Genomic DNA, 24,616 nt, shown 5'->3' with positions numbered 1-24,616 from the left:
AAATCAGTATTTTAGGATTTAGCTTCAGAAACAAGAGACATACACACTGACTTTTACTTTTTGGTGATACATTAGGAGAACGGACTAAGTAAGTCTTACACAGCAAGCTGATAAATTTAGTCCTGTGTGCTAGTTCAAAGTTAGTAATAATGTGCAAAATAGTCCTAGAATTCTTGCAGCAATGCTGTTAAAATTATGCAAGGTAGAGGAGAATAAAGAAAAAATTCAGAAAAATAACCTCCCTGTATCAAAGACCCAAGCCACAAAATGTATGTGAATAATCTAGTCTAAAGCTTCACCACTGACTGGATTTCTGTCAGTTTGCCGTGCCACTGGCAAACCTACAAAGTCATTCTTAGTCTCCAAACCACAGTATGAAGTAAAAATGAGCAAAAAAAGACAGAAAAACAGCAGCATACCTGTAATTCTCTAATTGACTTGGTGTTGGGACATCATCAAAATCTTGTCTTCTCAGGGTAGCTGTTGGAATTTGTCCAACAGAGACATCCTATATGTAGGGGATCAGGTGGTTACACAGAGCAAAATGACAACAAATTACAAAAATAGCTCACCAGGTGCAGTATGTTAGCAGTTGGTTTTGGTGTAAAAAATTGTATAAACCGATTTATCAGTTACAAAATATATTGTTTGTTACAGACACGTTTTCAAATGTATAAATTCAATTTATCTAAAAGACTCTGTAGAAGAAAAATCTTTACATATTTGGATAAAGCAGAAAAATCTATCTCTAAGATACAACAGAGAAACACTCAGCCAGGTAAGTCTGTGCACAATTAAGTAAACCAGGTATTATGGGTCTTATGAGGGCCTGGAAGTTTTGTTGAGTCTTTTATGATTAAACATTTCAGAAAGATGCCACTCCATAAGTAACAGTGGTTTTACCTCTGATTTATGTAAAACTGAACTAAATGCAATGATTGATAATTGAGATCAATTGAATATTGCCATTTAAAGTGGCTGCTCTCTTGCCAAACATATTGCTAAAGGAAAAAGGAAAACATCATGAAGAAACAAAATAACAGTCTATAGTGTTCATAAAACTAATCAATGATGTCCATTTGCTAAAGGTGTCTTTGTTTAAAAATATAATGCCCTGCAGTAATTTTCAAAACCAGGTACCCTCAGGAGAGAAGCAACATTCAGGGTAGTTCACCTGCAAGAGCTGATGCCATCAGTCGCAGATTTCGGTTGCCTCTCTTGCCTCTCAGACAGCTTTGGTGAGGGCTCGGCACCAGCCTGCCTTGTTGGCATGAAAACAAAAGCTCAGACAATTAACAATGGGCTTTTTACAAGCTCACATTTTCATGACCACCACATCTAGCAAGGAGATGGGACAGGCAGAAACGTCCCCACGCTGCCTCTGGGCTGCCCTTGCAGGCGGGAGCAGGAGAAGGCAGTCACTACCGCAGCCCTTAACCCAAAGCTGCTCTTTTTACAGTAGGTTTTCTTCCCTAACAAAGTGTGCAGGATTTGGTCTAATTCACACCTCGAAAACGACAGCATCAGTTGAACGAAATTCAGAATGAGTTAAAAATTAAACAGCACCATCTCCTGGTGAAGGTAGGCTCAGGCCTCATTTTTTTTTTCCCCCGCTGCATTTCCAAGATATCAATACTTTACAAATATATTTAATGGGAAATGATGTATCAGACTAGATTATTTTCTTTCTTTTCTCAGACACTATACACTCCTTATATATGTAAAATAATCACTTAAAGTACCGAGGAAATGAACCCCCACAAACAAATCTATTCCCTTTCATGTTTCTTTGTATTTCATATTTCCCTTTCTGTTTTTGAAATGCATTTATACATCCATACAGAAAGCAAGCTACGTATTTCTCAAACACTGATATTAGGACTGCTACAAATAAAGCACAAAAAAAGTTACCAATACTTAAAACCGTGATAGCCTCCATTTAGACCTATTATCTGATCACAGCAAGGCAAACACATGGAATTTCTTTCAGTTGTTTCAGTAAAAGCAACCTCCTACAGCCCGTAAACAAAAGGGCAAAGAACTAATTGCACCTTGAATAATGTGGTGTGGCTCTGCCCCGCAGTACACTCAGAAATCCCACATGCACGTCCCTTTCACTGCTTCCCAGCCAGTGATGGAACTTTTATTTCCCTCTCTTTTCTCTTCTCCTTCTACAACTTGTCAGTATGTACTGATACACTCATTTTTTTTGCAACACAAAATAGATCTGGCCATTAGATCTGAAAACATAAAAAAGTTTCTTAAAAAAATTACTGTAACAAGAAGATTTTCCAGCTTTCAGATTTCGTTCTCCTTAGCATTTCAGTTTGGCTTGTACACTTGCTCTGGTCTACAAGAAAAGCACATCAATACTGTGGCAATACAAATAGTATAACTTCTAGAATGGTTTCGATTACAGTCTTTCTTGACTGTAGCTTACTACCAGCACATCTGAGCTTTGCTTCTTAGAATTTAAAATAAAAACTACACACAGTCTAGTGCATACTAATACTCCTTTTTAAAAAGTATAGGCTTTGTAGGACCCCACTTTCTTTTTAGATTTAAAATATATTTTCTGTATTTTAATGTTATTCAGAAATACTCCAAACTCTTATTACAAGATAGCTATACTGATGCATTAAAAAATCTTTACAATATTTCCTAAGTTATAAATTATTCAAGAATCATAATGATAATTGCCATTAAAATTGCCATTGAAATAGCCACGTTACTTATTCACACAATTTTTCTTCTTTTAAGTGGTTACACTGTAGGTTACACCATGTATTACATTATTTATGACCCTTGGATCGGCAAATTACTTTACCTGGAAGATTATCAGGGAGCCATACTGAGGTAAATATATTTGCTATCTATCTGCCTTGTTTTTTTAACAATGTGCCATTCCTCCAGTACGGATAAAAGCCACCTTCTTTCCAAGTTCTGAGCTACAGCATCCTTTAGAAGAAATTACCAAGAAAAGAAAATGGAAGCACTTATCAAAATTTAAGACGCATGAACAACTGAATACTGAGCATTAATATGTCCTGCGTGTTACTTCGGTGATTTCTTCCAGGAATGTATGTTTCAGTACTTCAGGGGTGAAGTTTTTTTCCCCAAAGTTAGGGAAACAGGTGTGACTCCGTCGTGTTTACTAATTAACTTTAAAAATGTTCTTTAGAGAAAAGGAATTGACAGTTTGCCTTACAGATGAGACAACATACAAAAGTTAAACTTAATTCTTTAAAAAGTGTCTTATCACCCTTTATTTTCAGGTGCTTCACAATGATATGACAAAATAAAGTATAACAATCAGCTTTATGTAAATAAAAAATTAATATCAACAAGTTCCAAATCTCTGTATATCGAATACAATCAACCATAAATAAAAAACATGCATTAAAACAAAACTATTTCTATATTATAAAATATCATGTGACCCAGTTCTTTAAGACATTGGATTCTTCACAAATATATAACTTACATCATATAAAAATTACAATATACATTCTTACTTTTATTATGTTACTGTATTATTGCATTATGACAGAAACTTTAAGTGACTGTTAATGATACATTTGAGAGGCATTTCAAAGTGTTTCACTATAAATTAATAAAACCATGCCTTGCAATGCAACTTTTCCTGTGTTAATTTTTCATTGTTTAACAGGTTTGTGTACTGGGGTCTGAAATCTTAAAAGAGATCAAGTCAGGCACATGTATTTAAAATGAGGACTCAAGCATGGCATAATGTAGATTTGCATTTGCTTTTTTAAAGCCACTGCATAGCACCTTTACTAGAAATCATTAATACAGCGATGTGGCTACAGTTCCTTGTAGTCACCTGGAACAAGCCATCTGTAGAGTATTATATAAAATGTGGAAGTTCAGATGTCTGATGGGAAGAGGGCAGGCACCTTTGCAGATTTGACAAAGAAACACTTCACAAAACGGCAGCTGAGTAACAAAGATTCACAGTCACCACTCCAATATTTGTACAAGAGCAGATTAGTAATCGGATTTGGGCTGCCTTCATTTCAGCAAATACATTCCAAACTTCTCTACAATAACCTGCATTTTTTTGGTACCTCTAGAAATTTCTCTCATCATGTGTCTCACATGGGTGGACAAGACAACAACTGACTCTACTAGAAGTTTATGATTGCAAAGAACTATTATATCATATTCCAGTTTTTACTAAAAAATTCATTCCCACTACTAATAAATCTATGCTCCAGGACAGAGAAATACCAACTGAGAGATTATGGTCTTTCTGAAAGCAGAGAACACACCCAGACAGGATACAAACCTTTTCATACCTTTTTTGTCTCATTTTCTTTCGTTGCAGATAGGGAAACAGTAATCTTTAGCTATATCTGTTTCAGTGCCAAAACCCAACCCTCTAAATTCAGTCCCAGCTTTTCAGCTGTGTGGGGGTATTAAACAAAAACTGTTGATAGAAAACAAGCAAAAAAAACCTACTCTGTCTTGTAGAAAAGAATGAGAAAGAGAAATCCCAACTGACAAAAAAACTAAATTAAAAAGTGACAGTAGTAGGCAAACCCTGTACTGGAGTAAACCTGTGCTGGCTCACTCCTCTTGCCCACCAGGAAGAAATGACGCAGCACAGAGACCATTTTATGAGCCCCAGACCTGTATTCCTCATGCTGTTCATTCATCAAAGTGGGTTGGAGCCATAATTTTAAGTTACGTCCCAGAAAATGTTTCTAAGTCTTCTGAATGATGATTTAACTCTGAGGTATGGGTCTATTACAATTTTGCCCTAAGGAGTAATTTGAGAATGAAATACAGCCTAGGGACAGCTTTGTGTATTACAGCATGAACTTCTTGTAAAATCAGGAGTTGTAATAAAACTGCTTGCACGAAACATTTACTTCTTGACTGCCTAACCACCAAGGAGCCCAGCGTACCTTTTGCAGACCAGGCACCTTCATTTGTACCATGAAATTTGAGTGGTAATGCCCATAACGTACGGGAAGGGCCAGACTAGCTTTTGGCACTGCGGGCAGAAGGCAGTCTTTGAAGGCCTACCCTCACCTGGAAAGGGCAGAGATGCCTGTTCCTTAACAGCTATCTGAGGTAGCTTCTCTCCCTGCTTCCAGAAGACTAATTCCTGTGCATAGTTTTCCACTATGTACTGAAAAATGTCACCACAATAAACCCCTACAAAATCCACACAAACCTGCATCACCTTACCTTTCTTGTTGACTTGTTGTGGTAGTGTATTGCTCAAAGGACATAAGTTAGAATTTAAATAGAATCTAGGAGTAGAGCAGATGGTTTTTCCTTTGTGTTTATGTAGAATCTGATCAAAGGGAGATAGATAACACAATTTCTGCCATCCGGTCTCGCACTTGAAAATTATAATTTCCTCACCATTTTCACTTCCTGCCTTATGTCTTCATCTGTTTCCCTGGAAATGGTATATGAAGCCCAGCCATCTAATTTTTCTACTCCTCTCTCTGATGGAACACTAAACATGTCTTGTCCAGGAGCTCTGTGAAGACTGATTTAATATCCTCTGACTGCTGCCTGAATTCTGACAGTTTCCTGGGCCTTAAGAAATGATTAAAGAAACAAAACACATTAAATTTTAAGTCAGCTGTCCCAAGCAAGTTTAACTAATAGAATTCTTCTTCTTTAAACTTCACATTTACTGACTTCACCTTCCGTTGGACTCTGTATAACAAAGTCCAACACTCTGCCTGAAATCTGGATTCCAAAATATCAATACTTATCCATTTCTGAACTATCATAAAAGCCTTACTTATTCTTTTGCTCATTCATCATTTGTGCCTGGTGCACATTTCATTGTGCAGTATCTCCTCACAACTTCTGCTAGTGCCACAGTGGCGCTGGGAATACTGTTTGCCTGTACTTCACTAGTCGTTTGCTTTTGCATTAGCAGCCTTAGAAGAAGGAATCAGGTTGTGAAATCTCTTCTTCTGGAGAAAAGGAGCAAAGATCCCTTCGTATCCCAGTGCTGAGAATACATTCACATGAAGCAGCATTTCTTTTCAGGTTTACGTCTTCCAACCAGACTATCTGTTTTTATAGTTTGTTCTTGCTTCTCCCCCTCAACTTTACAACACAGCACATATTTTCATTAATTGAAAGATGACAGAATTCAACAGATTGAACGACAAACTACCAGCACAGTGTCCTTTTTCAGTTTGTATATTAGGGAAGTGCCACAGTAGATACAGATGAGGTTACCTCTAGGCAGCCACCTGATTATCATTGTGTACTGATAATGAGTTGCACTTTGTTCAAGGTAGACCACCAGATCATTCCAGCCCTTATAAGAGTGTTTTGAAGAGAAATGGAGGATGAACAGCAGTAGAGTGATATACACAATGATAAAAGTGGTGTTTGAAAGTTTCATCCCAGGAAACTTAATATCTAATTTCATTCTTATGAAAAAGACAGAATTTCACAGAGATCCTACCAAGATGACTGGGTATTGCACACAAACTTCTGGGGAGAAAAAGCTGGCTGCCTATTACTTCTGCATTTTTAATATTTGTCAGCACTTTAAATCTCAAAACTACAGAAGGTTTCCAACTTCCTAACATTGCTAATGCATTCTATATAAATTCAAACAGTATCAGTTTCATGGATTAAACAATTTGCATACAGTTCTTCAAAGTATTAGAAGTAGGTGAAAACTAGTGCATAGTCTATAAAGGATGTTTTAGAGATTAGTTGTGTGTTTTTTCCTAACTTAAGTGACATTTAAATACACAAGAAGCACGGAGGACAAGTTGTTTCCATTCACCTTTGTGAAAGAGGCAAACAACAGCAAACGACTTTGCAATGAAGAAAAAGTGACTTGTTGATACAAGCATTACAGATAATGCTATTCGTATGATGTAACAACTGACTTTTTAAGGGTACTCAGTCCAATAAGAAGTTGCACTCGATTCCAGAACTGAGAGAAAAAAGACAAAGAAGCCTCTGCAAATCCCATCCATCACATTCTTCTTTCAGATCAATGAACATCTGAGCCAAAGTAGAGAGATATGTTTACATTTTCAAATATCCTTTGTGACATGACATTTATTAACAAGCTTGGCACAGAGAAACCTCATTGTGAGAAGACACTGACAAATCTCATTTTCTCAGTGTCTCACTAATGACACTGACAATGAGTGAATTCTCACTGCTTGTAAGTAGTGAGAAACAAAATATTCACTAAACAGAATCATGAAAGTCAATAATACAAATTGGGACATAAGAAAATACCTGATTAAATGATACCTCCCAGAGTATGCATTGTAAGGATTATTCCTCCCCTTCTTCCCTCCCCCTTATCTGCAATACTTTGCAAAGATTTGTAAGCAGATTTGTTTTAGCTTCTAGTACTGTACATATCCACATCTTCTGGGCTGGACTGACCATGGTCCATAAGTTTTGGATCAGGCTTAAATTTTGGTGTCTTCACCGTTCCTGTTAGAGATATTAAACAAATTTATTTTAAAAAAATATATCTATTTGAGCTGTAGAAAAAAAAAGCTTTTTTTTAATTGACACATTTTGAGAATTACTGTATTACTAAACACAAAAGATCAAAATGTGTACGTTCTAGTTAAAACTATGTAAGAGATAAGGGAGCATGAAGGCATGTTGTAATTATTAGTGTAGAGCAGTGGATGTGGAGAGCAGGTCTTCCTCCTACTCTCTATACTTTAATACTACTTCCTGAACAAGCAGGGTAAGAGAAGAAATAGTGATGCTTTGCCCTACACACGGAAAGGAAGGGAAAGTTTGGGACATGGGAAAAAACCTCCAGTCTTTCTTTCCCCACTGGTCCCAGGAGCAGAGCTGCCCCCCAAAACCAATCAGTGTCTTCCCTGAAGCTGCTGCCAGAGGGTAAGAATTCCAAATTGAGACAAACACTCTTACCTAGTTTCACTCCAGGACTTCCAAAAACAATGAACTAAGTTTACTAAAACATTGAGCCCTCACACTCATCCCTCACAGTGACAATGCACAAAGGCTGACATATTTAATGGGCTGTAATTCCAGAAGATCTAAGGGAATATAAAGGCAGGTTTTCTAGGACTGTGCCTCCTACTATTAGTCTGCTGCTTTTCCAGCTACAAAGCACAAAGCGCGTGCTATGTTCTCCTGAAAGCTTTGCCCTGTTTGGACTAGTGAAAATAAACATCTCTGACAACACAGATTAATTTAGGGCATGGACATTTTTGGCTGTATTAGGGACATGAACTAATTCCACCCATGAAAGCACAGACAGAAGTTATCTATGTACATAAAACCATTGAAGACAGTCTGGCCTGAAGCGAATGTAAAAATAGATCAAAGCATTCCACAAACTAAATCAGAAAAAATCCAGGGGCAAAGCAAAGAAAGATGTGAATGTATATTAATGGTGAAAATAAAGGAAAAAAAATTAAAAACCCCATCCAAATATGTTCTGCTTGCTTTCCAGAAAAAAGTGTTCTGCTAAAGAACACAATAAAAAGAAGTAAGCAAGTTTAAGTGATGAATAAAATTTGGAAATTGCCTGTACAAAAGGTAACAATATTCTAAAACCAATGTAGTTCTCTTTTAATAGGTAATTCCACTATTTCTCTTAGCAATTGGCTTATCAAAATATTTGTATGTTAAATATGCTGTTACGTGATCTAGTCGATTATCTCAACCACTTAAGATGCACAAAGAACATCACTGCAAAAAACCTAGCAAAATAAAATCCAGTGCTTCATTTGTCAGTTATACATTCTTCTTTTACCAAAATCTGAAGATATAGAACCCGTACAGAGATATGAACAGTAATTCAAATCAGCTGTTCTCCCCAAAATCCAGCAGTAATCCTTTAAATGACACTTATGGTATTCTGACAACAGAAGGATAATTTAAAGTAGGTATTAACAGAAGTACTTGATGATATCATCTCACTGCTATCAATATGGGATATGGTCCACACCATATGGAATGAAAGAAAACATTATTGAGAAAGAACAACAAATATGCAAGAACTCTGATACTGTGACAGGGTCCACAGTGAGAAAATTATCACCTCCCTGAGGCTCTGAAGTATATACTAAACAACAGTGTGTACAATATATTCTCAAGAATAATATGCTATGACAGTCTGCTCCATTTTAAAGCAAGGGTAACTACAAAATTAAGCCAAGTAATTCAGAATTTGCCTTGGATTTGCAAGTTGCCCTGAAATTACACTTGAAATTTTTAATTCACCTGAGGAAGGCACTGGATCTTTATTACTCCAAGACTCTACTGGAGAAGATTCTGTTCTGTTCAATGATCTTGACTCGATAGCAGACTCAGGTTTTGTACTAGAAACTTCTTTCTTTTTCTTATCTTCTTGTGTAACTGATTTTGACTCTTGCTGCAGCTGTGAACCAAACATTAATAAAAAAATGCACATGGGTACATGCTTAATACATTATTGCAAAATAAACTTTCAAGTCTGAAAGCTTATCTTTTATGAAACTATTTTCAGATATGACATTATACAATGATATTCAACTAGTAATGGTAAAGTCAGCTGCATGTAAGGGACACAGCTGGAAAAAATAAAATGCATGAAAGAACCCCACAGTTCAGATACAAGAACTTCAAATTCACATGTAAGGAAGTTTACTTTGTCACGAGTGTATACTTAAGTCTGATACTGTGCTTTTACTCGAGATCCTCAAAGTACTTCACAAGGAAGTCACTGCTCATTTACCAACAAGGAACCTACAGTCTTACACAAGACTGAAACAGCATTTAGTTTTTAGAGAATACTTACTACCCTTAGTTGACAGAAGATGGAAAGATAAACCATGGTAACACCTTAGTAATGAAAAATAATACATTGTTTTGGGAACAGGCTTCACTCAGGGAAAAAATAAAGTCAATAGAAACTGTCTTTGCCACATCAATTCTTGTTTCGCCATCATTTTAATTACATTTATCTGAATCTCATTTTCAAAATTCAGAATTCCATTCCTCAGTGGAAATAAAAGGTGAGGACTGCATACAAATGACGACCATAAATTTATAGCAAAATACTTCTAAATGTTAATATGAATGAGAAACTTTCATTTTCTTTAAAAAGAGAAAAAAAATCACTTTGCAAAGCCAAAATTTTACTCGGGGAAGTACTACTTTTGTCAGGGGTTTTTAGATTTCCACTGGAAAAATATCCTTTCAGGTTGCAGAAACAACATGTTTAATTCTGGGATGTACTAACCCAAATTCCATATGTAATTTACAGGAGGTTAATACTCCCCTCTCCTTAGTGCTGGCAAGGCCTCAGCTGGTTTACTATGTCCTATTTTGACCATTTCACTTAAAAAAAATCCAACAACACAAACCACACACAAAACCCCCTATCAACAGAAAAAGGAGAGAAACTAGAGAAAGCTCAGAAGATAACACGAATTATGTAAGAGTCAGAAAGTCTGCTCTATAAGAAAAGGTTATACTGGGGAGACAATAATGTCAAAAACCATGATAAATTTTCCACCTGTAACAGGTCAATATAAAGAAGTTACTGACCATTTATTCACTATGGCTGCAATGAGGACAGGACACAGAAAAAAAAAAAATCAGACATAGTCAATTTATATCACAGGGTAATTAAAACAGACTGCCTGGAAGGGTTGTGGAATTTCCTTCACTGAGATGTTTAAGAATAAGCTAGTCATGCCTACTGTAATTCTGTGTGTCTTTATTTTAAACTCAGTGGTCCACTTAGGACTAAAGCTTGAATCAGAATGGATTATTTTTGTCAAGATTAAAAATGAGCTATAAAAGAAACTCAGTCTTCTCTTGTGCATCTTGCATGTGTCGTGGGACTACACAGGGGATCTCAGTATCTATTGGTCTGAAAGGTATCACAAATATGACATTAATTAAACACTGAAGTTACAAAAATATCCGAGGGGTTTTTGTGCCTCACTTAACACAATTAATAATCTTAAACAGTATCAGCAGAGTAGTACTTGACCTTCTAATTTACTCTTTTCTCCCTCTGAATTTATGAGTTAGTCATTCCTTCAGAAAGCCTACCTTGGTGACGTCTTCCTTTTTTGCCCATAGTGATCGCACAGCTTCGTAGGTTTGATGGCTTGCAGAAAATAACTTTTTCCCTGTTACCTATTTTTTTAGAAAAATGTAATTTAATGGCAGCTTTAAAAATACCAACATACACAGACTATTCAAATGAAATGCATCTTATTTGCATGAGAACATCTTTGACCCCATACTAAGATATTTCAATCATCTACTTTTCAAAGGCTAGCACATAGCTCTCTTACATCAAGCGAATCCTAAATAATGTTTAAATTGGTACTAGAAATCCACAGGTAGCAGTCACCTGCTACATCCACCTACTCAAAATGAAATCAAAACCCGATCAGCAAACAGTGTTTTGGCAATGTGAGCACAGTAGACCAGAGAAGCAGTTTTAAAGGATACAAACTCGTCTCACAATGTTGGAAATGATCAAAGACAGTAACATCAAAGGAAAAAGCCCCAAAAGATGACCTCGTGTTAGTGAGCAGTGCTTTGCTTTACAAATGGCCAAATCCTTCAGTCTATTTTCGAAAAGTAATTTTATAATACTGCAGAACTACAGAGTACCTTTACAAATGCTCTGTAGAAACAGAATACTTCACAGCTGCAACTACAAAAAAACTGTGAAAAAGGTGATACATAATGTAATGAGATAAGAAACAAGGATTTAACTTCCTGAGATAGGTCATAACATACAGTGTAGCATTGCTACTCATTTCTCCATCTTCCAACCCTGACGTTTAAGTGTTATGATAATAAGCCAAGAAACCCCACTGCCTCTTGAGAAACCGTAATCCTCATTAATTTGCATATAAGAAAAAAACAACGCATCAGTTTAGCAACATAAGATTGCCAAAAGATTTTAACCACAGCATAGATCTTTGCGATATCTTCCTAAGTACTCTGGAAGTATAAAAATACCAAACAAAACCACCCCACTAAAATTAATAACAATAACAGCTGATTCATTATGATGGAAAGTTAGAGATTCAATAGTAGTTTTTTCAATCAGATTTCAGGATAATGTTCCATAAATCTTCCTGTCAAAACTTAAATCTAATCATTTAACTAAAAGATTGATAAGCCCTAGAACCAAACAAAACTAAGTAAACTAGATTTCCCTCTCTAATCAATTTAACATAGAAGTGCAGTTTTGAAACTATAAATACAAAGTCCATCAAGGAACTATGAAGAATTCTTATGAAGCAGTATGTGCTTTTCTAAATAGGGAAACACTGGAGAACTATAGAGAAGAAAGAGATATATAGACCTTATATCCTGCTTTTCAATTAACTTTTTGTGTAGAAAAGTACTGTGTGCAAACAATTCTTGCATAAAAAATATTAAGTGTAGTTCTGCTTTTCCACATAAACAGCTAAGATATATTCTAATCAGGTAGACAACTGCAAGATGACAGTAACTGGAAAACAAGGAATTTAACAAGAGATGCAATCGTACAGTATCTCAAATTGCATATCAAGTTTGTCAAGGCTTTATTTTTATTTACTTTTATTTCAGCAAGATAAAATAATCTTCATTTATTTGAGAAATGAGGATTAAAAATTGAGAGGCTCTACAACTGCATTTTTAAATTCAGTCATTTTATTCATTTTTTTATAGTTATGCAATTAACACCTGTGATGCATTATAAGTTTTAATGGAGATGCATGGGATTTCTGACTCCTAGTCCCATGACACTTAATTCAAGTGAAATGAGAATGCTTTGACTAAATTCACTGTCAATTCAATATTAAAATACAAGTAAACTCACCTTAGCAATTACCACTGACTGAGCTGGGTAACAAATAGAAATTCCTAAAGTAGTAAGTCCCAATGGATAAGCAATTTTCTTAAATCTAGAATCTGTAAAAAGACAAACATTTAAAATAATTAGACTGTAATGAAATGTAAAGCTAAGCAGTTGTATCAATTAAATGCAATTGCTTAACTCCTAACCATTGTTTGCATCAAACTTATCCCCATAACGGCTGGAAGAGAGAATACAGAGTGTGATTATAGTTTAGTACAGTCACATTTGCAGGAGATACTGGTATTCTGAACGTTGGTTTCTTGAATGAGAAATAACCCCAAATTAGATTTTCCAATATTGTGAAAAATGAGAAGAATGTCTGTGTCACTTAGGAGCTGCTGTGGCTCCTCACTAGCCCCACGCGCACTCTCTTGAGGACACAGACTGCAGCATTTGGAGCTGCCAGGAGCCTGGAAACTGGGGCCTCTTTGTTCAAACGTGACAAGGGCTGGGCCAGGCTCAGGTTCCTGTTTGTTGACAACGAGCCCCGATGACAGATTCTCAAGCCCAAGTCTTTTTTTTTTTTAAATCCGTTCACCAAAAAGTAACAGGGGTACAAGAAGAATGCTTTTACTAATCTCCCAATATTGTGATTAACCCATTTGCTTTGTGAAATGTTCAGACACACACACCCTCAGGTATTGCAAATTAACATTTTCTGAACAGTATCTTCTAGCAGTTTAATAAGCATTATTCTCCTACTGTTTATCTGGAAAGGAGAAATGGCTGTATCTATCAAATTATCCTTTTGGCTTCAAAGCTGCTGAAATCATGCCTCCCAACATGTATTCTCTTGTACCTATGTATCCAAAGGCCAACATTCTTTAGCTTCTTCCCTCTAAATTCCCTTAGTTTTCACTATATTCAGTAACCTTACCTATTAATTTGTCACCAGTTTCGTCCCATACACACAGTTTCAGAAAGCCAATAATGAACAAACTCAAAACAAGTGTCTGTCTTTGAATTTCTGTTGATTCCACCATTAAAAATGACTATATAATCCTGCTCTATCTATTAGGTCTTAGCCAGCTTCTACAAGAATTATTTAACAATGACCCTTCAATTTATCAGGAAGGATTTTTTTTAATACTAGTTACATAGGTTTTTGCCTATTTTTCAGAAAAATCTTTTGACCGTTAGAAGTACTACATGCTACATATTCAACACACCAATAATGAAAATAAGCAAAACACCCTACCTTTTCTTGCCAGCACTACACCAGCTAAGCCTGATATTGTAATTACACCAACTTTGGGAAGAAATTCTGGTGGTGGATTCTTCAGGTAAACATAAGCATCTTAGAATTAAAAAAAAGAAGATTAAAAAAGCGGCATAGCAACTCAATACTAATCCTTTTATTTTACTTCCCACTTAAGAAATGAAGACGGAAGTAAAATTATGAATATAAAAAACTGAAAAGAGTCCAAGACTGGAATTTTATTAACGAACGAAGATGCCTGATGTCCCAAGTGCACACTCTGCAGTCTGTGTTAGACAGAACCAGAATCTCAGTCCTCAAAATGCAGCAGCAAAGCTAAGAATTTTTCTCCTTAGGTACTTCTCTATATTTTGTAAAATGTTAGTCCTTAATAAAGGAAAATGAAAGCACAGTTTTAAGTTTTGATTTTACTGTGAGTTAATATAGATTAAATGAGAAAACACACGTTTTGGAACCTCCCAATATCTTATTTTTAAGGAAAATAACTTTTATCTATAGTTTCTCATACTGAACTTGAATGCAAATACTGCTTGTTACTTGTGCTAGAATTAAGAAGCCATTTTTATAATTAAGGCAGGTTTGGAATTTCCATCCTTGGAGATGTTCAAGACCTGACTGAACAGAATCCTAAACAAGTTGCTTTGGCCCTGCTTTAAGCAGGTGATTGAACTAGCCGATCTAAAGAGGTGCCTCTACAGAGAGATCTATGGATTTATAGATTCCAACTTCAATGATTCTGTGATACTATGGTTTTAAGAACAAAGTTAAAATCAAAGGAATGATAAATACTATTTAATTGGTCACTTCTCTCATTTAAGAACAGAAATGAAAATCCATAGTGAATTAACAGTGGTCCCAGGTTTTTTTTCCCATGCCTGCAGAAAGTATTCCAGTACGCTCCCTTTCCACCCTTCCCCTCTCCTCCCCCCTCTAACTAGAATGTGCTGTTTCAACCATCTTTCTAAGTTGCAAGGAGAAACAACAGAAAATGCTCAGTTCTGCAATATGTGACTTGCCTACCTTTTCCAAATTGAATTGAATCCATTATTCCATTTTTAATAAAGACAAAAGCATCCTACAAAAACCAAACAAACAAAAAAGAAAACAAAATAAATGTAAAATCTTCGCAGAAGTAGATGGTTTCAGTACAAAACTACTCGTCTGATAATATGGCACAGCAGAATGAGACAAAGAAATATTATGTAACTTCAAAAAAACCAAACCAGATCAGTGAACTTCTGCAGAGGCTGTGCTACAGAGATCTATCCCCTTTTGACTACCATATTTCTATTTTTAAAACTTCCATCCACATTCAATTTTAAAAAAATATCTTTAATATAGTAAGATCACTTTCAAAATTGACATCTCAGGAACAAAACTGTGAGGTAGCAAAACATCTGGACACCAACTGTATAACATAAGAAAATTCAATTATAAAATACAATCTCCTCTTCCCTAGAGAGACTTACCCAGTAAAACTGACTTTGTCTTTTAGTTTGTAAAAATAGTGCTCAGTTTTACTAAAGATAAACAACACTGATTTGGTCTAAGATTTGTGCTCAACTAATTTGCATTACTCCTTTCAAATTGGTCCATTTATTTAATTACAAGTTTTTCTTTACGCAGGAAAAAAACCTTCTGCTAGCCTATCATTAGTATCATTGTCCTCAGATTGCTAAGCAAATTGTGTAAATACACATTCTTTAGGCAATTAATGAAAAAGAATGTCATCTTGAGTTACTAAAGTTACATCTTGAGCTACTGCAAACTGAAACCATGTTTGCAGTAACACAGAATTTGTACCACCAGAGGTCAGTGCTCGTCAACCTCGGAAACACTCAATGATTAAGGGCAAGGAAAAGTTTCATGCAGATTTATAACCAAATTATTTCAGTTATGCAGTCACTGACATAATTTTCACAGACCAATGGAATCAAAATTTACAGAAAATACAGGAAGACATTTTGATTTCTTTGCCTTTTTCAAACAACAGGGTCTACTTTGTTTGTAAGAGAAAAATACAAGCATAAAATTTCATACTAACAGCCAGGGTGAAGTTGTCATTTACCAGCAGTTATGAGAATGGTGACAGGTATCACATTTTCTTCTATGCCTAGAATGTTCAGTAAGAGAGTTGTGAGGTTATTTTTGGTGACTAGTTACCAATGGCCTGCTTTAACAGTTACACTGGATGCACTCAGTTTGTCTTTCCTGAAGTACCTAAATCAGGTCTTTTAACCTGCCCTTTGGAAGGAGCTCTCTCTCTCTCTCGCTCTGTGGACTGCACCTGGAATTTCAGACTCCTAAATGCTATCAAGTTCTGCTAGCAAGAATTTACCTACGTAACTCTTGCTGTAGAAGTTAACCAGGAGGTATTTCTGAACCTGACATTGTGGGTTGGCCTAGACCTATTTACCTCACTACCTTTTGATTTGGAAAACAGGGAGAACGCACGTGTTCCCTGTTATAAGCACAGTGGAGATAAATGAGAGAAGGGTTCATTTTTGCATCATAAAATATAATGTTTTAGTCAAGTGCTGTCAGGAATTGTAGGAAACTTTGGACGCAGGTATTTGTTACCTTGCACCACCCAATATAGCGGCCGGTTGTCTGTCTCACTGAAGAAAATTGCTTCTGCAAGCGACCAGGCTGTTCTTCAATGTATTTTGATCTCAGAGGTGGTGGACAGTAAATTGGAAGCTGGAAAGAAAAGCAAAACTGTACTGCAGGAGGATAGTTTTGTACACTGATCAGTATGTATGCTGAACAGTGTTTTTCAAACTGCAGATCCTTAGTGTTCCCATTACAGCAAACAAAACATCAATATCCAATTATGCTCTTTTGTATTTACAAACTTACTTTACACAAGTGTGACTACAGGTTAGTTCTTTAGAAATGAAAACTGAAAGTATTGTATAGGTTCTAAGAAGCAGAATTACCAAGTATGATAAAAATATCTTTTATTCAGAAAAAGCATGAGCAAGAATAGTTGGAAGATGCATGCATGTATTACTAGAATTGTACAACAGAAAAAGACTATTATTATCAGTAAGTATGATACTCTCTTACCTCTTCTGGCTTCGGTCTGGAAATAATGTAACAATGAAAATGAGATAAAATGTTACTAACTTACTATTGTAACACTTTGTGTTTCATTTATGCTATAGTGGTCAGTTATTTAGGAGGTAATTTTTATTATCACATATTAGCTATCTATTTTATTTACTGGGTAATATAAATCAATGGAAAGAGATGGTATTCTGCAGATTCTTCCAGTGTTATTTTAAAGACTGACAAACAGTAAGATTCTTACCTGATTTGGCTTCACCAGCTGGCCTGTTGATTCCTTTTCTGCTGCTGCATATACAGTAATACATGCAAATGGCAGACCAGAAGAAACAGCTGCCAGCTTTGCCACCTGGGACAGACAGATGAAAAAAGGGAGTCAATACAGAAATAAAAATTTCACTCCAGTAAAATCTGGATTTTACTATTGTGTCATGCTTGATCAAACATGGGATTAAGTCAGTCTCTTCTAAACCCGTTTTAAAATGGTATGCCTTTTAGGAACCTCTTCTGTCTTATTTCTCAAATTACAATGGTAAAGAAAAAGCTGGGTATCAGTGACAACAACAGTGATGTCTAAAATACCAGGAAAAATTTTGTCTTCAAAGCCCTGTTGATGCTTCCATCATCCCTTACGGTAAATTAAGTTCTGATCTATACAACATACGGGTACTCCAAGTCAATGAATGTCTTGTTTGAGCAAAAAGCACCTCAATTTCATTTACAGGAATTCTCCATGACATCAGACAAAATGTCATCTCCTTTCCAATTCAGAGAACGGTTCAGCTCCTGCCTGTTTGGAATAACTGCATGTCGACAATTAATGAAAACACACAGCAATAACTGGAATTAAGAATCACCTGCTTAACCTTTCAAATCGTGAATGTTACAACGTAAATTACAGGTTTGGGCATGAGAGTTTGATGTCTAGTTAGAACATTAATTTGGAAAAAAACACTGCATATTACACAAAGCTTAAACTCAAATACAGCTTCACATGAGTGTTTTTTAAATGATTGCCTTAAGATTCCAATCACAGCTGGCATTACGCACACTGGCATACCATTTATTAAAGAACTTGCCACAACGTGTTGAAGCATCTGCAAGTTTGGTAGATTACAGTTTCTTCTATATCAGTAACGACTTTTTGTTCTGTTCTTCACCTGAAGCATTTTTGAAACTTTAAAAATGTGAAAACAAGTATGAAAAACGTTACCAGGACTGGAATAAAGCTGATGGTGGTAGAGTGCCAGAAAAAAACAAGGAAAAAACCAACCTGATTTTGGGAAATAGCTTAAATCCCTAGTATAAAACTCTACTATATCCTCATTGTTATCTCAGCTTTCAATTGGAAATATCCTCTCAAAGGAGCGGGACTTACTCCAGAGCATTTAGTTATAATAATGAAAACACAATGAACAGGAAGAAAGGCAAAAGCACCACCCTGAATTAGCTCAGGTTGATGAGACATCAATGACATGCAGATTAAACTACTGAAGACAGCAAAACACCATCACTTCTAAAGTAAACTGTGCGATCATCACAGCAAAGCTTGCAGACCACACAATGACAGCGAAACACAAAGCTGCAGGAGAACCAAGGAGGACGCTGCAACGATGAGAGGACTGTTATGAAAGAAGGGGCAGGCAGACAATGCTGGAGCTCCAAGCTGCAGGATAAAGCTAAAAATTATTCTTCAGTTGCATTTTTTTGGCATGGGGGGGCTAAGGTGAGGGTTACTTAAAGTTTCTCTACACTAAAGGTCTTTATCAATATATAGTGTTCCTGCTCTTAACATACAGCCACATGCCTCTCTCCTCTCCTCAGAGCATACAACCTTCACATCAGCACAACTACTGCACCACCCTAAAAGTCTGCCAGTGGCTACTATTTATTTCATGCTTTTCTTCAATATAGAAATGGTAGGAAAATGTGTACGACTGAGCTCATTTTGCTTCAAGAAGCAGAACCCCACTGCTTTCTCTTCAGGCCAGGCTGATGTTATGAAATGTTTGTAACACAGCTGCATCAGCTGGAAGTGTCAAAACCCGCCATGCCTCCAGCACAGCCAGCACTGCAGGCACAATCATGGTGACCAGCATGTCCTACTCCCTTAATTTACACTAGTGACACCCCAAAGTACTTTACCTTTGCAGATGAAGTGTAACAGGCCCGGGAAGCACCGATACAGAACTGCCAGCCACGGCCACCAGCCGGAAGCTGGGGATACAGCTCTGAGGAACCTGCCGCATCGGGAATCCCAGCCAGGGGAGATGGGGCCAGCACCAAAGCAGGGACTGAGCGAGCTCCTCTCCCCCAGAGGCTGACAGTCGGGGCAGCGATGCAAAGGCAGGAACTCGTGGTAGCTGCTGCCCAGCTCTCACCTGGCAGGGAGGGTTTGCAGCACCACACACACGCAGGCGTGGGAGCAGACACTGTGCAAGTTACAGCAACAACACGCCTGGATTTGGAGCAGGGCAGAGGGGGAGATACCAAAAATCATGGTACTAGGGAACTGTGCTTTCCCCAAGCTGACCTAGCTGTGCTGGCAAGCGTGGATGCGGTCAGAAGGAAGATAGAGGCGATACCACCTCCAGAAATCTAGACAGAAAAGCCCTACAGCCAAGCTGGTATCACCTATGTTGACCAGCACTGTGAAAAAGTTCCGTTAGTCACATGTTGACAAAAGGTTTAACATATAATGTTAATTAACGTTAAACATCAATGACCTAACACACGTAGTACAACTTAGGTTACGGCTGGGGTACTGAGGAGTACTTGCCGTTCTTCCCTTCAGTGCCTAACGTGCCCCCCGCAGCAGGTCACCAGGAGGCTCTGCTGGCTCAGCCCTGCCCCAGCACAGGAGAGCGGCTCTCCCAGCCCTGAACAGCCCCAGGGGATAGAAAACAGGGGAGAGAGGATGCCAATAATCAAAATACAAACCAATTAACACAGTAAGTGTCTTCCTGATAGTGCTGCTTAGAGCAAAATGCCACAGTCTGAGCTACAGAAGATTATCTATACAGGGACATCTGTCCTCAAAGTCTGTATTTTTTAAGAATTATTAAACTATTAAAAACATACCATAATTCAGATTGCTTATTTCAATACAAGATGCTACCAAGACAACATCCCAATTTTCAGTAGATACTAGAAGGAAAATAAAATTTAAAAGTGAGAAAGCATGAAAAAGTTACATTGCTCACTTAACAAATTTGATTAATTTGTTTTAAAAAGTCACAACGGAGTTTATTGTGCTAAATGTAAAAGAGAAAGCTCTATTGGGAATGATGAAAGCAGTCCAGTTCCTGACTGACAGTAATTGCTTTACTTTTGGACACCTGAAGACAAATGCATAGATGTTTAAAAAGCCAAGTGAACAGCTGTACTAACATTTGCGCTGGCACAATTATTCCAAGAAGGTTTCACTCTTTTCTATTGAAATCACAAAGAACTGAGGTGAAAAAAAAGCAACATCACCATGACTAATAAAAGAGGCTCCACTACACTGAGCTGTCCATCCTCTTCCTTTATGTAATGACTAGGTATATTAAAAATATCTCAGTTAGCTAAGTTGCTTCCTATTATTAAAATTGTTTTATGAAAATTACTTCAAAGGATATTATGTATTAAACAAGGGAAATCACCTATTGTTTAGCTAAAGAAATTAAAAGGTATTTTACCTATTAAATCTTCTAAAAGAAGTTACTGAGAATTGAGAAATGGCAGGATCATATAGTTAAATCAAAGACTGGGAAAAACATCTGCAACAAATTCGAGCCATAAAAAATGCTGGAATTATGTGGTCAGCCAGCAGAATGACTCCAGACCATCAGTCAATAACTGATTCAAACAAACAAAAAAAACCCCCTTCTCTTTAATAAATTCAGGAAATATTTTAATTTATTTTTTTCTTATTAATGGGAAGAGTTTAATTCAATATCTGCTCTGCATTTTACTACTAGTTCTGCCTTTATCTGAATTAACACTCGGACCTAAGCCCTCTGAACAGCATTATTTTTGAAGAGCAATTATTTGCTGAAGAAATTTATTGTATGCTCTCTAGCAGAAAATTGTTACAGCTATGCCTTTTAATGGTAGAACTAGAGTAAAACTAATCAAAATACAATAATAAAACTGTCAAATGTACCTGGATAATTTTGGCTTTAAGTCTTTGCATTTCAAACAATCTACTTCAAACTGTTAGAACCTTATCAAAGATCAAAAATACAGATTTTATAAAGAAGTTAAAAAGCTACATCACTACAAAGAATTCTCTGTCTTCAACTCAAAGGATACAGAATACACACTAAAGCATAATAAAACCATATCTTTAATTTATGCTAATCTCCAAGACGTTAAGTATTATCACTGAAACTGCAAACTCTGTATACTTGCTTCAAGAATTGGAGCACAAATAAGGAAACTTGCCCTGAGGGTAGGAACAAGCCTCAAAAGGAAAAGTGGTAATCAGAGGAGCAGGCTATATGCAAAAACCTGATATGTGTATATATATAAAAATATATATGCCTTCTCTATCACAAAATCAGAATCTACTAGTCAGATTAAAATAAGATTAAAATTTTATTAGCTACTGCATGTCCTATTTTCAGTGGAGAGCTGCTACTCAAAGAATAAGCAGCACAGGTTTATGGTTTTCTGCTACCACTTAGATGTCTTGAGGTAGAAGAGAAAACTGTCTCTGATCCTTTTGATTCATTTTTCCCAGAAGTTACATGAGACGTGACAATTATCAGAAGTTTCTAGGCCAAATCCAGCATTTAATTTGGCTATGTATTTATAAGTCTCTAATGCCAACTACAAAAACCCACACAAGTGGAACAGAGCATCCTTCCACTTCAACTCAACTACAGACACTCCACAGATTTGTTTTTAATCTTTGCCTGCCCCACGGAGAGTGAAAACTTAAAACGACTAAAACTCTATTAATTTTTCATACTAAATAATAATGAACACATTACATTACGTCACTTCACCAAAGGCACTGAATCATTCCAACGTATGTACTGAACTATACTACTTCAACATCAGCTAACGATAAAGCGGAGCCAAATACAGTTTCTTCTTTCAGGTACTTGTCTCATAACAAACTAAGGCAAAATGCTTCATTTTCAGTCCCTTGGGTGTTCTCATTTGCATCATCTTTCTCTTTGCAGTTGTATACACAATTTAAATGCTTTGCAAAAGTAAATATGAAGATTAACATGAGAGCAACCTACTCATCAATTTGACTATGAAAACTGGAAACCCTGTCTAAATATTTGAGAGAAAGCCCAGCTTTTTACAGGCACATTTTTCCCTGTTTAAAGACAGTATATTATCTCTACAATTAAAAGATATTTTACTACTTGTGACCCTGTTAGCTTGCAACAGTGTGATTTTAACACCCTTGTTTTAGTGACATATAACACTACTACACTTTACCGCGCTGCTACCAAACTAGTCTCTTGATATTTCATCTCTCGAGTAAGGAGTGGAAGGTGTTTTAGAAGCTGTAAGTAGACGGAGCACAACCAGAAGAGAAATACTTCTTTTATTCCCTGCTGTACCATTTAACCACTCTCTCGAACCAGCTCTTTCTACCTCAAGTTCTGCAATACTGGGACCTCTTACTTTCCTACTCCTCCTTCACCTGAACCCTCCGTTACAGGCTGAAGGGATGTCCCCACGCCGAGAAACTATGATCTTCCATCCCCCGTGCTGCAGCAGAGAAGCTGTGCAGCCCGCACGAGTGCGGCGCTGGGGAAGGGCTGTGCAGGGGGCCTGGCTCGGGCTGGGGTAACATCACCCCGGCGAGCTGCCCAGCGCGGCGGGCCCCTCCGCTTCCCGCCCCGCGCTCTCTTCCCGAGCCCAGCGAGGCCCCGACCGGAGCAGCCGCCGGCCCTGGGCCGCACACACCGGCCCGGCCAGTTCCGTGCGTGACCCGCCGGCTGAGGCCGCCCCTGCGCCGCGCAGCCCCGCCAGCAGAAGAGGCTCCTTCCCTTGCCCCAGCCGGCGGGGTGCCCCGGCGAGGCGCGGAGCCCCCGGCCCGGCGGGCCCGCTCTGACAGGAGTGAGTGTGCGGGCAGGCCGCGCGGCGCCGGCGGGGAGCTCCGGTCCGGGACCTCCCGAGGGGTGGGGGGACCGCAAGAGACACCCTCGGGGTGTCCCCGGCTCCCCCCGGGGCCGCGGGTGTCTCTGGGCGGGAGGGGGAGCCCGCGCCGAGGGAGCCGCCGCAGCGCCGCCCTCCCTCACGCACGGCGGCACTCACCTTGGCCGCCATGTTAGCGACGGCCCCGCGCGGCCGCGTACGGCGAGAGGGAAGGGCCGGGCGCGCGGGGCGGGGCCCGGCCCCGCCACGGCGGAGGGGAGGGGGCGGGACGGGCGGCAGCCACCGAGCCAGGGGGGAGCCCCGTGAGGGACCGCGCGCGCCCTGACTGCGCCCCGCGGGTGCCCCGTGAGGGGCCGCGCGCGCCCTGACTGCGCCCCGCGGGTGCCCCGTGAGGGGCCGCGCGAGCCCCGGGCCGCCGCAGGGGAAAGGGCGGGAGTTCCCGAAGGCGCCGAGCCCTGCGGTTCCCTCAGCGTGAGGGCACCGTGAGGGGAGTGAAATGGGCCTCGAAGGGCTTTACGAGTGTCACTAAATAAACGCCTACAGTAGCGGGTGTGTTCTGACAGCTTTGTAAGACACCGTCAGTCAGCTTTATTTAGCCCTGCACTGCCAAGTGCCTGTCATTTGAAAGTCCAGTTTTGTGGTGTCGCGGTCAGCCCGGCCTCTGGAATAGCCTTGAGGTACGTGCCGGTGTCGGTGCCTTCAGCGGAGCCAGCGCGCACACAGACTACAGCAGCAGAGTCTTCAGTCCTGTCATGAACTGACGTCTCTCTGATACTTTTTTTTTTTCCTTTTAGCTCCTAGAAAATGATCTCCCCCAACATCTACTCCAGCATAGAAGATACTAATTCTGATTCAGTCAGAAAAGCGCAAATCCCGGTGTCATCATTTTAAAACACAGAACACAAAAACGCGTGCCAGCGGTGTTTGCTTTGACCAAGGAAACGGCCAGAACAACTTTCTGAGGGCTGTTCGTGTAAGCAACCACAGCTTGAGCCATGCGAAGGGCATGGGAGGTACCGTCAGACCAAGCCGGCTGTGAGCTCTGCGTCTGCCCAGTTCAGATCCAGGCCTGACGCTTGACTGCAATTGCTCTTCTGAATTACAGGTATTACAGAACACACACACACACGCACAAAATTTAAGTGCAGATAATTCGTTTATTGAAGTCCAAATTTACAACAGAAGTTTACAACTTTTTTTTCCCAAAACAAAAGCTTTGTTTGAATTTAGGAAGAATAAATGTTCTTTTCAATAATGTACAGACTATATCTCTTAAATAAGTTAATATCTTTGAAAAAAGAGCAATATGTTCCTTTTTTAATGTTGCAGTGCAACTT

At 38.4% G+C, this 24,616-nt stretch overlaps 1 protein-coding gene across 2 annotated transcripts; it reads right to left on the bottom strand.

The window, feature by feature from the left end:
• Positions 1–6,985: 6,985 nt before the first annotated feature.
• APOOL (apolipoprotein O like) lies at positions 6,986–23,491 on the bottom strand. 2 transcript variants are annotated; one of them, XM_068412071.1, is made up of 10 exons: positions 23,439–23,485; positions 20,253–20,318; positions 17,416–17,520; positions 16,683–16,802; positions 15,123–15,177; positions 14,082–14,180; positions 12,845–12,936; positions 11,068–11,154; positions 9,247–9,403; positions 6,986–7,470 (listed from the first exon to the last, which is right to left on the bottom strand). In XM_068412071.1, the coding sequence occupies exons 2-10, from the start codon at positions 20,253–20,255 to the stop codon at positions 7,373–7,375; spliced, it is 816 nt and encodes a 271-aa protein (XP_068268172.1). In that variant the 5' UTR covers positions 20,256–20,318; positions 23,439–23,485; the 3' UTR covers positions 6,986–7,372. The 2 variants fall into 2 exon arrangements, with proteins under 2 accessions (XP_068268172.1, XP_068268171.1); XM_068412070.1 differs by lacking the exon at positions 20,253–20,318 and having other exon boundaries at positions 23,439–23,491.
• Positions 23,492–24,616: the final 1,125 nt, after the last annotated feature.

Source organism: Nyctibius grandis, chromosome 13 (assembly GCF_013368605.1).
Source record: "Nyctibius grandis isolate bNycGra1 chromosome 13, bNycGra1.pri, whole genome shotgun sequence".
Taxonomy (NCBI): domain Eukaryota; kingdom Metazoa; phylum Chordata; class Aves; order Nyctibiiformes; family Nyctibiidae; genus Nyctibius; species Nyctibius grandis.
Note: the sequence above shows the minus strand (reverse complement) of the source record. Positions and strands in the feature narration are given on the sequence as shown.